This window comes from Zootoca vivipara, chromosome 14 (genome assembly GCF_965207765.1).
Source record: "Zootoca vivipara chromosome 14, rZooViv2.hap1.1, whole genome shotgun sequence".
In the NCBI taxonomy this organism is placed as follows: Eukaryota; Metazoa; Chordata; class Lepidosauria; order Squamata; family Lacertidae; genus Zootoca; species Zootoca vivipara.
Genome location: NC_142597.1, coordinates 16,972,302 through 16,984,465, shown reverse-complemented (window position 1 = coordinate 16,984,465; position 12,164 = coordinate 16,972,302). Strand labels below are relative to the sequence as shown.

General features: G+C 49.7%; 2 protein-coding genes across 4 annotated transcripts; both read left to right on the top strand.

Moving 5' to 3' along the window:
* Positions 1 to 92: 92 nt before the first annotated feature.
* DPAGT1 (dolichyl-phosphate N-acetylglucosaminephosphotransferase 1) lies at positions 93 to 9,084 on the top strand. Of its 3 annotated transcripts, none has more exons than XM_035138925.3 (10): positions 93 to 367; positions 2,846 to 3,215; positions 3,779 to 3,899; positions 4,024 to 4,237; positions 4,766 to 4,912; positions 5,142 to 5,226; positions 6,332 to 6,520; positions 6,886 to 6,973; positions 7,201 to 7,356; positions 8,096 to 9,084. In XM_035138925.3, the coding sequence occupies exons 2-10, from the start codon at positions 3,061 to 3,063 to the stop codon at positions 8,159 to 8,161; spliced, it is 1,221 nt and encodes a 406-aa protein (XP_034994816.1). In that variant the 5' UTR covers positions 93 to 367; positions 2,846 to 3,060; the 3' UTR covers positions 8,162 to 9,084. The 3 variants fall into 3 exon arrangements, with proteins under 3 accessions (XP_034994816.1, XP_088514186.1, XP_034994813.2); XM_088658060.1 differs by lacking the exon at positions 93 to 367 and adding an exon at positions 928 to 1,796; XM_035138922.3 differs by lacking the exon at positions 93 to 367 and adding an exon at positions 1,615 to 2,022.
* Positions 9,085 to 9,231: 147 nt separating this feature from the next.
* H2AX (H2A.X variant histone) lies at positions 9,232 to 11,885 on the top strand. Its single transcript, XM_035138928.3, has one exon. The coding sequence runs from the start codon at positions 11,200 to 11,202 to the stop codon at positions 11,632 to 11,634; it is 435 nt and encodes a 144-aa protein (XP_034994819.1). The 5' UTR covers positions 9,232 to 11,199; the 3' UTR covers positions 11,635 to 11,885.
* Positions 11,886 to 12,164: the final 279 nt, after the last annotated feature.

Here is a 12,164-nt window from a genome sequence, read left to right as displayed (position 1 = left end):
GAAAGAGAGCCGCTTCCTGCCTTGTTCCGCGCCGGCTTCGAGCTACAGGGGGAGGCGCGCAGCGCTCTCCTTCCTTCCTTCTTGCCTTCCTTCCCGACCGTGCTGGGCGGAGCGCGTTGGAGCTGGAGACGAGCTGGCCTCGACGGCCAGTAGCGGCTTAGCTGGGCAGGGCCAAACTCTGCTGCTGCTGGTGGTGGTGGTACTGCTGTCGCCGCCTCTTCCCTTCCGCTCTCCTCTCCCTCCCTCCGACCTCTTAAAGGCGCAAAAACGAGCGCACCGGACCTCGAGCTCGGAGACCACCGAGGGGAGCTACTACTGGAAAGGACTGAGGCAGCCCAGGGGCATCCTTCGACAGGCCGCCCGCTCGGTAAGGGTACCGTCTGAGGGTATGCGGGAAGCGTGAAAAGATGCGCAGCCAGAAAGAAAGAGGCGACTCCTGCGTTGGGGATCAGGATGACATAGGAAAATGAAACGTCCGCAGGTCGACAAACATCGATCATGCCTGGGGAAGCCGGGACGTTCCTTTTGCAGCTCAAGCCTAACATTATGACAGGAAGGATGTCTAGGATTCCTTCCCAGGGAGCGAAGCCGAGTTGAAGTCTCCGGGGAGAACTCTTGAGTGCTCTGGTCGTGTCTAGGGAGGTGGGCGGACCGGGTTGGGGGTGGGTGGAACCAGGACCTTGGCTCCACCAGTAGACTTTTTCTCTTTCTGATTTTTTTTATCGAGCAGGATATGGCAGGGACTTTGGGATGAGGATGGCTGTTGATATGTAGTAACCGAAAGATCTGAGTGGAAGTACCGTGGCGCTGACCATCCGCGACGGGTGGTTCTGAAATGGTTATCGCGGGCACCATTCTGTTGCGGCAACATGCGGAAACAAGAGCCTTCTGCAGAAATTTTGGACTCCAACTCCCACCACCATACAGTATGATTCTAAGGGCTGATGGGAGTTGTAGCCGAAAACATCTGGAGGGCATCATGTTGGGGGCGGCTGATCGTGTGGCACCTTAAGAGATTGGCGGGTTCTGCTACAGTCGATTTTGAAGATTCCAGAACATGTCTTGCCTGTTGTTGTTTTTTTGCAAGAGGTTATCACCGTTTGGAATAGGGGTGTGGTGTCTCATGGCCCTCCAGATGTTGCTGGGGTGCCAAATGGCCATCATCCCTGACTACTGGCTATGCTTGGCAGGGGCTGCTGGGAGTTGTACTCCAAAACATCTGGAGGGCATCGGATTGCGGTAGGCTGGTCGTGTGTCATCTTACTGCATCATCTGAAACTAGGGTGGCTTACCTGTGCCCCAGCAGTGCCACCACCAACACGTGTTGTTGGAATTACAACTCCCACCATCCCTGAAATATGCTGTGCTGAGTGAGGCTGACGGGAGTAGGAGTCTCAACATCATCTGAAAAAACACAGGTTTCCCCTCCCGGACATAGAATTTTAGGGAAGAGCTCCCCCTCCAGCTGGCTTCCTGAGATTTCCAAACAGCAGCTGTCCCTTTAAATGGCCCCGCTTGGCTCTGGAGCGCCGCGCCGAGCCAATCGGCAGCCAGGTGACGTGTAGTTTAACGAAACGACCAAGGGCAGTTGTCACGTGATTCTCGGGGGCCGCCATGTTTGGTGTGGGCGTCCCTTGTCTGCGTTACAAGTCTGTGACCGTCGTATTTCCTCCGCCAAACTTGTCAAAGAGTAACACCCGATCTTTCGGCACATGGCCCGGTTTTGAGGATCCGATATGCCACACCGTCGATTAGCCAGCAACGAAGATGGTGTCCGCGGCTTCACAACGCATGGAGTGCGTTTTGTAATATGCTGGCACTGAGTGGGTCGCGCTAGGATTTAGCGGTGTCACGTCATATAATGTCCGGGTGGAAACTCCAGCCAAGCTTATAGGGAAGTTAAAAGGAAATCCCTCGCGTCCTTGCCAGAGAGACTCCCTTCCCGAGTCTCGCCGACAGCTGGATCAAGCCGGTGTTTCGGTGGCCACGGGCAGGAACCCAGGGGAGCATCCTGCGCCTCTGGTAGGCCGGAGTCTGGCCACTTTCTCCGAGCTGGGGGGGGGGAATATTTGGGTGCCGGGGAGCAGACAGAAAACGATAGTTCCAGCTCCGGAGTGATTACCCATTGACCCTCCAGGTATTGCTGGACTCCAACTCCCACCATCCCTCACGGTTGGCCATTCAGGATGCTGGGACTGATGGGAGTAGGGATCTAAGAGCACATGAAGTGCTGCTCTTTAGCGGGTGCACGGTAGGGATTGGCTAGTCTACCGTCTTCCATGTGTTGTTGGACTCCACCCAGCGTGACCAGTTGTCAGAGATGTTGGGAGTTATAGTCTAGCAACATCTGGAGGACCCTAAGTTATCCACCCCTAGTTTAGGAGGAGACAACTGTACCCCATCACCAGGAACAAACCAGAGAGTTCATAGAATCGTAGAAAAGTAGAGTTGGAAGGGACCCCAAGGATCATCTTGTCCTACCCCCTGCAGTGCAGGAATATGCTGCTGTCCCATAAGGGACTCGAACCTGCAACCTTGGTGTTAACAACGCCACAGTCTAATCCACTGAGCTATCTAGGTCCATATCCTATTCATTGGCACATGTGTGCTGTTTCAGCAAAGTGTGTGGGGCAGTGATTTATGGGCCCCAGATTGCTTGATCCAATGCACTTTTTTTTGGTCAATGGTCATCTTATGCCCACCTGTGGTGATCCTCCCTCCATGGGCAGGATGACCCCATTTGTGGCTAAGGTGTGCATTCACATCATCTGAGGAGAATATGAAATGCATGTAAATTTTGCATTCAGTATGAATTGTTGGTTACCAGCAATTTTTTTATTCTTAGTTATGAAGATCCATCACCATGGCTGCTGCTGAAGCAGGAACCTTTTGCCAGTGGTTGTGGCCTAAGGGTCCCTTCTCTGTTATGTTACTTCTGACAAGAGGTGTCTGCTGTGGCTGTCCCAGATAGGCTGCAACTGGAAAAAGTGCACGGACGACAGACAGACTTCCTTGGCTTATTGGCTTCGTCATTTGGGAGCACCCAGATCCAGCTGTGAGATGGGGAAGCTGCTAACCACCCCCCTGCTGATCAATTTCTTTGGCTCCCTTGTGGGCTTTGTAGCAACACTGACACTTATTCCAGCCTTCAAGGATCACTTCATTGCTGCCAAACTCTTTGGGATTGATTTGAACAAAACTTCCAAGCAACCCATGTGAGTAGCTCTTGATTTTCCTGTATTCAGTTTTGATCCAGCCTACACTTGGGGGGCTGCCAAGTTAGGGGCCTGTGAGGAAGTGTGGGGCTCTGATCTGGTGCAGGCATACTGGGGCCCTGTGCAAAGACTGATAATCCTGGGCTGGATCTCATACTCCCAGAGCTGGCAGCCAGCGGTCAATAAAGGGGATTCCCTTTTTCTCACTGGGCGTTCCGGCTTTCTTTCAGCTACCGTGTTTCTCATATTATAAGACATGTCTTATATTTATTTTTTCCTCAAAAAAACACACTATGGCTTATTTTCAAGGGATGTCTTATTTTTTTCCTCCTCCTCCTGCCGCGGCCAGCATTGCTGCTGCGCCTATCACTATGTCTTATTTTCGGGGTATGGCTTATATTCCTTGAATGCTTAAAAATCCTGCTATGGCTTATTTTATGGGTATGTCTTAAAATATGAGAAACAGGGTAAGTCTCAACCCCTATCCGGCACCCCAGTAAGCAGGACAATCAAGGTCCTGGTGAGATGAGGTACCCATTACCTTGTTTGTTGTCTTTTCCCAGCCCGGAGTCCCAAGGTGTCATAAGTGGAGCAGTGTTCCTGATCATCCTCTTCTGCTTCATCCCAGTGCCCTTTCTGAGCTGCTTTGTGGAAGAGCAGTGCAAGGCATTCCCACACCATGAGGTGAGAGTGGCTGCATTGGGTGGAGCCTGGAAAGGAATGCGGGGTGTGTGTGGTGGTGTTAAGAGTTGATTCGGTTAGATGAGTGAAAGGGCCAAGACTCTTACAGCTTCTCCCTACCTTGCAGTTTGTGGCCCTCATTGGCTCCCTCCTCGCTATTTGCTGCATGATCTTCCTGGGCTTTGCGGACGATGTTCTCAATCTGCGCTGGCGCCACAAGCTGCTTCTGCCCACCATGGCGTCCTTGCCCCTGCTCATGGTCTACTTCACCAACTTTGGGAACACCACCATTGTGGTGCCTAAGCCTTTCCGGATGTTGCTGGGCATGCACTTAGACCTAGGTAAGTGCCCCAGGGCTTGCCCAAGCAGGTCTGGTCTGAGAAACATGCTGAGCATTAGAGACACTGCCAAGCCTCTCACCCTGTCTTTCCCTGTGGATAATTATTTATTTATTCAACTTACACACTGCCCTATACCCGGAGGTCTCAGGGCATTTCACAACAAGACCACAACATATAAAATCAAACCAAAAGCAGTAACCCAATAAACTGCCCCCCCCCAAGCCACATTCTAAAAGGGTGTTGGATATCAATCAGATCAACCAAAGGCCTGGTTAAAACGGAACATTTTTGCCTGGCGCCTAAAGGTGTATAATGAAGGTGCCAGGCGAACTTCCCTGGGGAGTGCACTCCATAGACGGGGAGCCACTTCAGAGAAGGCCCGTTCTTGTGTTGCCACCCTCCGGACCTCTCAAGTAGGAGGCATATGAAGGGAGGGCTTCGGAAGATTATTGAGGTTATTGCGGTCCCGATGTTGCATGGTTTGTGTCCTCACAAGGAATTTGAATAAAAGTGGTTTTTCTCTTGCAGGAATCCTGTACTACGTGTACATGGGGATGCTGGCTGTGTTCTGCACCAATGCCATCAACATTCTTGCGGGCATTAATGGCCTGGAGGCTGGGCAGTCGCTGGTGATCGCTGCCTCAATTGTAACATTCAATATCGTAGAGCTAAACGGTGAGGAAGATTTAAATGTCAGGGGGCTGGCACGTGGAGTTTCTTGAGTGGGATGATATGCAGTTCTTCAGGCTGGATGCAGAGCAAATGTGGGGCTGCCCCTCAGCATACATGCTGGGATTGTAGCAGCAGCTGTGGGCTTGGTGTGGACTAGCACATGTGCAGCTGGAGTGTCTGCAGTTGGTGCCAACTGGTTGACCTTCCTCCTTTTTTAATTTTTTACTCCCAGGAGACTACAGAGATGACCACGTTTTCTCTCTCTACTTCATGATGCCCTTTTTCTTTACTACATTGGGACTGCTGTACCACAACTGGTAAGAAACTCCATGGAACTGAAAAAGCCAGCCTGTTTCCAACGGAAGGGTGTGTGTTTGGGGGAGGTTGCAGGCTTCTGAGTTCACTCATAGCAAGGCAGGTTATGGTGCCTCGATACAGCTGCCATTTGGTGGGTTTGCCTGGGTTGCATAATTCCAGCCAATGTTCTTGTTGGGAGTTCTAGTGTGAGAAATAAAATTTCCAGAGCAGTGCCTTCTCTGGATTGTTCTACGGGAGGATCTGGTGGCTATGAGGGCAACTGCATTAGAAGGAGCTTCAAAGTGCTATGAAACTAAATGCTCCCATTTAGAATATTTAAACAAAAACACAACTGTGCTTGTGGGTCATACATGTGAAATCTAACTAGGAGGAAGATCCCCACCCTACCAAATGCCAACAAACGCTACTGTAGGTGCAGCTTTTTGACACCACTGAAACTGGAATAAGCACTCGAGGACATATCTCTTTCCTCTCATGCTGTGCCCAGTGTTCCACAAGCTGTTTCCTCTCCCTACATCATTCGCCACTCTATATTTAACAACAACAATACCACCACCACACACACACACACACACACACACACACACAGTCAAATCTTGGCTCCCAAACGCCAAAAACCCAGAAATAAATGCTCCAGCTTTTGAAGATTTTTCAGAAGCCGAACGTCCAACACGACTTCCGCTTGAGTGCAGAAAGCTCTTGCAGCCAATCAGAAGCCGTGCCTCCGTTGTCGAACATTTCAGAGGCCAAACGGGCTTCCGGAAAAGATTATATTCAACACGCGAGGTTTGACTGTAATATGTTTTCAGTTCATAAAGTCCATAAAATCCATTGTGAGTTGGGGGGGGGGGAGAGAAACTAATTTAACCCAGCAAGCTCTTCCCTCTCTCACACACAAACAAAACTCACTGCAATTAACTGAATGCAACCAACCATGCTCTGGGCTCTCCAACCTCATGCACCGCCAACAAAAACAAACACGTTATTTACATTTGACATAATAATGGGTAGCACATGAGTGCCAGGAGTGACCCCCTGCTGGGTCTTCTTCTGCAATGCATTGCCTGTGTTCTGATTGACCGTCTCTCCTCTGGATGAGTGCAGGTATCCATCCCGTGTGTTTGTGGGCGACACCTTCTGCTATTTCGCCGGCATGACCTTTGCTGTGGTGGGGATCCTCGGGCATTTCAGCAAAACCATGCTGCTCTTCTTTATCCCACAAGTGCTCAACTTCCTCTATTCATTGCCACAGCTGTTCCACATCATTCCTTGTCCACGCCATCGGCTGCCCAGGTAACAACAACAACGACAAAAACCCTCCGCTGTTAGATGCCGCCTTGGTTTGTGTGCAACTAGAGCGCCACAAATGTAGTCCTTGGCTTCTAACCAAGGGATGTTGAGAACTGTAGTCCGATAAAGGGGTTAGGGAATCACTATCAAAGGCTGGAAAGCAGTTGTAAACTCCGGTTTCCAAGAATATTTTGTTGAGGCCTGGATAGTGTAAATATGCCCGTCAAAGCTGTCTGTTTTCATAGGGAATGGATTGGTGAGAGTCTCCTAGGTTGGGTACTTTCATCCATTCCTGGCAGAACTTCATCCTGCATTATTTCTCCCATTGTGTCCCTTTCCATTGCTGATGGGAGCCTATCTTTTTGCAGATTCAATCCAGACACAGGAAATCTAGAGATGAGCTATTCCAGATTCAAGCCCAAGAACCTCTCTCCCTTGGGAGCAAATATCCTCAAGGTAAGGACAGAATAATATCACCTTCCATACACTTTGATAGCTCGGCTGAAATAAAAGGCTTTGAGAACTAGTTAGAGGGGAAAGGGGTTGAGTAATAGAGAAAATTGCAATGGAGGTGGGAGCACCTAGGTTTACTTTGGGCTAATGAAATACGATTGGGTGGAACACTTGCTGCTTCTCTAGCTTAATCCTAGAGCAGCACCTGGTAACTAAGGTTCTCTCCCCAGATATCTGAGAAACTCCATCTAGTGGATGTGCATCAAGGAGTGGACAAAGATGGAGAATTCACAGAATGCAACAACATGACACTCATTAACTTTGTGATAAAGCTTATAGGACCAACCCCTGAGCGAACCCTGACCCTTCTGCTGTTGCTGATGCAGGTAAGTGGCACTGGGAGAAAGAGCAGGCCAGTGTGGAAAGTTTCGAATAATGCTGTACCTCTGTGTCTCCTTTCTGCAGAAGTGGGTTGGTAATCCAACTCCCTTCTCCGAGTTAAAATTTAGTAGGCATTAAATCACATCAACTGCCGCATGATTTTTAATCAAGCATTGATGGTGGGGGGAAAGAAAGAGCAGAGAAATTTGCCCTTCCTCTAACCTGCCATATTCATTTTCATGGTGTTGAATGAAATTATTAATACGGTCGCAGGCCAGCATCAACACGCACAATATCACAGATCATAAAACACATCAAAAATACAAAGGACAGTATGAGTATAACAAGGATTTAAATATAAAAATTAAAATTAATTATTAGCGTACCCCCTGTAGTTAACATTTACGGGTTTGATCATTATGGGATACCACTTGCTTCCTGCAATTGATTGCAGACACACAGAATTTGGCTAGCGGTACATTTAATGTAGTCTTGGGATTCTTGTCCTCTAGCAGTAGTTTTAAACTATGGTGTTCGGATTCTTTCATGGACTTTTGCAAAACAGGTGTAATAAAAGTCAAACGTATATCCTCATAAAAACGACAACGTAATAGTAATAGTACGTAATAGTACTATGTACATGTACGTAATAGTACATGTGAAGCAGTTTCATGGTGTTGACAACTATGTGGGCAATATCCCATCTTCTCGGATTACACAATGTCCTTTGCCTCTGTTTTACAGGTTGTGGGGAGCATCATCGCCTTTTCTGTCCGGTACCAGCTCGTGCGGCTGTTCTATGACGTCTGAGCTGCCCTTGCCCCGTTGGTGCTTGCTCATGGACTGCCTCGCAGATCTCTCCCCCATGGCCCACAGCTGCACTTGCCCCAGGGCAGTCAGCCTTCCTTCTCAAGAGGCAGAAAGGCTTCTGGGGGCACTTTGGGGATGCACTGATGTCTTGTGGGCTTTGGTATCCATTTGGAGAGCATCCACTGCTGCTGCTGCTACTCCTGTTGTAGGAACTGCACTTTGTTTGTATGTCAGCGGTCTCTCTCTCTCTCCATGCTGTATACTGACAGGGGAGGAGATGCCATAATTTGGGGTGGCAGGAGGGTTGGCTTTTGAATATCTTTCTGCAGTGGAGCATTGTGCTGCTACCCTGAAGCGCAAACAGGCAAAAAAGTGCATGTAAGCAGAACTCAGCTCTCCCTATTGCAATGCTCCCCACTTCCCCTGCATCTTTTGTCCTTCAAGCCTCCTGCTATGAGAGAGAGAGAGAGAGAGAGAGAGAGAGAGAGAGAGAGAGAGATAGCTCTAGGAGTGAGTGTGTTTGTCACTCCCCAACAGAAGGAAGCAACTTTCCCCTTCAGGCTACCTGTAACTACTTGAGCAAGGCTTCACTGTCAAAATCTTGATAGAATCAAAGCAGCAAACAGCTCTGATGGGGGTGTGGGCTTTGCAAATGCAGTTTCCCTCCTAGTTGTTTGTGCTGTATTTGTTCTGAAGGACTTTATTGTTATGGTCTCCTGGCTAAAACAGTGCCAAAACAGTGACCCCGAAGCTCCTCCGACCAAAGTGGGAAGGAATTCTGATTGGACCTGGTGGGATTGACTTCAATTCAAACCTGCTTAAGATCCTGTTGACAGTCTATTCAGGGCTGCTCTTCCAAACCGTTCCTATACTACTGTCCAACTCTCTCTCGCAAACCCAAATGAAGATAATTTGGTACAGTATAGTGCTTTTTGGTTTCATTGTCTTGTGCTTAAACAGAGCTGGCCTGAGTGTTGAAATGGAGGAGGAGGATTGGATTAGCTGGAAGTGACATCTTGTGGATGGAGGAAAGAGGGAGGAGGGAATGAAAAATAATACATCACCAAAGTGACATCCTACCTTTTAGTCATGAGGGAAGGACAAACGACTGAAGGAAGAGGCGCACAACGAAGTTTTCAAGCTTTCTTAGCCAACTATCCCTCTAGAACAGGCACGTCCAACTCCCAAGAGACTGTGATCTGCTCCCAGTATAAACATTCTGGAAGTGATCTACCCATGGGGGGAGCAAAGGTTTTTGACCTTTGGGGGGGGCAAAGTCAAAGTTGTTGACCTTTGGGGGGGGGCTAAAGTTGATAAGCTTTTAAAATTTCAGGTAGGTAGCCATGTTGGTCTGACACAGTCGAAATAAATTGTCCAGTAGCATCTTAGAGACCAACTAAGTATGTTCTGGGTATAAGCTTTCGTGTGCATGCACACTTCTTCAGATACCACTTTTTAAAGAAATAGCAAAGCATGTAGAGCTCACCTACAACAACAATGCAGCTGTGACAAGTACTTTCGCTTTCTAACTCATCGACATAATATCTATTTCACACAATGGAGGAAAAGAGCAGCGGCGGGGACTTCCACTCCATTGCTAATCACTACCGCCGATCAAAACAGATCCCGCGAGCGACCAGGGTTAGACATCCCTGCTCTAGAACATCTACCATGAAGTGCACCCTGGCTACTTCCCCTTCTAGCAGAGCCAGGGCAACCCCCTTCTACAAGCTGCCGGGGCCTCTGTTACTCCCCCTACCCTTCCATTGCTTTCTTTTAATCCACACTATTCTCCAATACTTTGGCCACCTCATGAGAAGAGAAGACTCCCTGGAAAAGACCCTGATGTTGGGAAAGATTGAGGGCACTAGGAGAAGGGGACGACAGAGGATGAGATGGTTGGACAGTGTTCTCGAAGCTACGAACATGAGTTTGACCAAACTGCGGGAGGCAGTGGAAGACAGGAGTGCCTGGCGTGCTATGGTCCATGGGGTCACGAAGAGTCGGACACGACTAAACAACAACAACAATTCTCCAATATCCATTTGCAGCAGCAGGGCCAATGGCATGGGCGTAGGAAGGATTTTTGTGGGGGGGGGGGAACTCACATGATTGGTCATTTAGTTAAGTATTTCTATTATTTTACTTGATCTGGAGGGGGCAACTGTCCCCCCTTGGCTATGCCCATGGCCAATGGTGAGGGAGGATCGCAAGTCATACTGCCATACAGTACTTCCCACTGTTTTTGAGATGAAGTTTGAAACTTGATACTGTTGCCCCACAAATGTGAGATCTTGCTAGAGCTAGAGAGTTATATCTTTCTCTGATAGCTCTTCACATGGAGAGTGAGATGCACTTTTTCTACCAGGTTTTGGGCTGATTATCTACTTGTTCTTGTTCCTACAACTATGGGTGATTGCTTTTAAAAATAGCATTTACTTTGGGGGTTAACATTTTAGAAAAGTGGTAGATGACACAAATGCACATTAATATGTACATGATGTGTGTTGGTAGACCCTGATTTTCTACCTGCTGCAGACATAGGAAGCAGCAGTAAAGGAGGGGTGGCAGCGGCTAGGTACCTTTCATGAGCATAGCCAGGGAGGTGCAGAGACAGCTGCCCCCGCCCAAATCAAGCAAATAAATCTAAATACTGTACTGAACTAACTGACCAGATAATTTGGTTCTTCCCCTCGCTCCCCAACATAAAGCCTGCCACCCCTAAAATAAATCCTGACTCTGCTCATGCTGCCTTTCCTGTTTAAGGTGGCGCTAAAATCGAACGCCGAATACCTGCCCCCACACATTTAAATTTGGCGCGCGTCTTTCCTAGTGGCTCCGCAAACCAACCAATGGGCGATCAGATTACGACCCGTGCGTTCGTCTGACGCAGCCGAGGGCCAATGGGAATGCTAAAAGGCTGCGTCCAATGCGAAGAAAGAGCGGAGGCTATAAATGGGTAGGAAAGCGCGGGCTTTCCTTCCTCATTCATCCTTCCGTGGGCCATTCACATTTGGCGCCAGATCTAGCAGAGAAGCATGTCGGGCCGCGGGAAAACCGGAGGCGGCAAGGTTCGGGCCAAGGCGAAGTCGCGCTCGTCGCGGGCCGGGTTGCAATTCCCGGTGGGGCGCGTGCATCGGTTGCTGCGGCGCGGCCACTACGCGGAGCGGGTCGGGGCTGGGGCGCCCGTCTACCTCGCCGCGGTGCTGGAGTACCTGACTGCCGAGATCCTGGAGCTGGCGGGCAACGCGGCGCGGGACAACCGCAAGACGCGCATCGTGCCTCGCCACGTGCAGCTGGCCGTGCGCAACGACGAGGAGCTCAGCCGCCTCCTGGGCCGCGTCACCATCGCGCAGGGCGGTGTCCTGCCCAACATCCCCGCCGCCCTTCTGCCCCGCAAGGCCGGCACTGGAGGAGCGGCGAGCGGAGCGGCGCCGAGGAAGAAGGCCACCCAGGCCTCCCAAGAATACTAGGCGAGCGAGCAGCAGCAGCCTCTGGACGGGACTCCGGTAGCAGCCGGCGAGGGATGGACACGAGGACGGGTCACGCAACCCCTGTTTTCCTTGGGGTTTGGTTTGGGACAAGGGTCAGGCGCCGGGACTGAGCGCATTGGTTGCCTGGCCCACAAACGGATTGCTGAACTGGGTGGAGATCCCGTTGAAATTACGTTGCAGGGATCTCGGTATTGACTTTTGTTCTATTAAAGAAATTTGTGCAGTTTAAACTGGGGTTTCTTAAGTTTATATTGGGGGGGGGCAAGCTGGTTAGAAAATAAGCGGAAGGTGAGCGCTGCAAGGTTTCGCACTTGCACTGGAAATGAGATCAAGAGCTACCTTCAGTGCACCAGTCTCAGTAGGATGTATGATAACTCTTTATCATGAAGTTTTACATTCTTGCACTTTGTCTGGGGGCCCAGGTTCAAACTCTGGGGAAGGCTGGGATTGCCCCTTGCCTGAAGCCATCTGCAGGGCCTTTGCCCGTCATTGTAAACAGTACTGTACTG

Excerpts from the sequence above, each read along its gene's own strand:
- H2AX (XM_035138928.3), top strand. The coding sequence starts at position 11,200 with ATGTCGGGCCGCGGGAAAACCGGAGGCGGCAAGGTTCGGGCCAAGGCG.
- DPAGT1 (XM_035138925.3), top strand. The coding sequence starts at position 3,061 with ATGGGGAAGCTGCTAACCACCCCCCTGCTGATCAATTTCTTTGGCTCC. Across the intron at positions 3,216-3,778 it reads AAAACTTCCAAGCAACCCAT|CCCGGAGTCCCAAGGTGTCA; the intron begins GTGAGTAGCTCT and ends GTCTTTTCCCAG. Across the intron at positions 7,357-8,095 it reads TTCTGCTGTTGCTGATGCAG|GTTGTGGGGAGCATCATCGC; the intron begins GTAAGTGGCACT and ends TCTGTTTTACAG.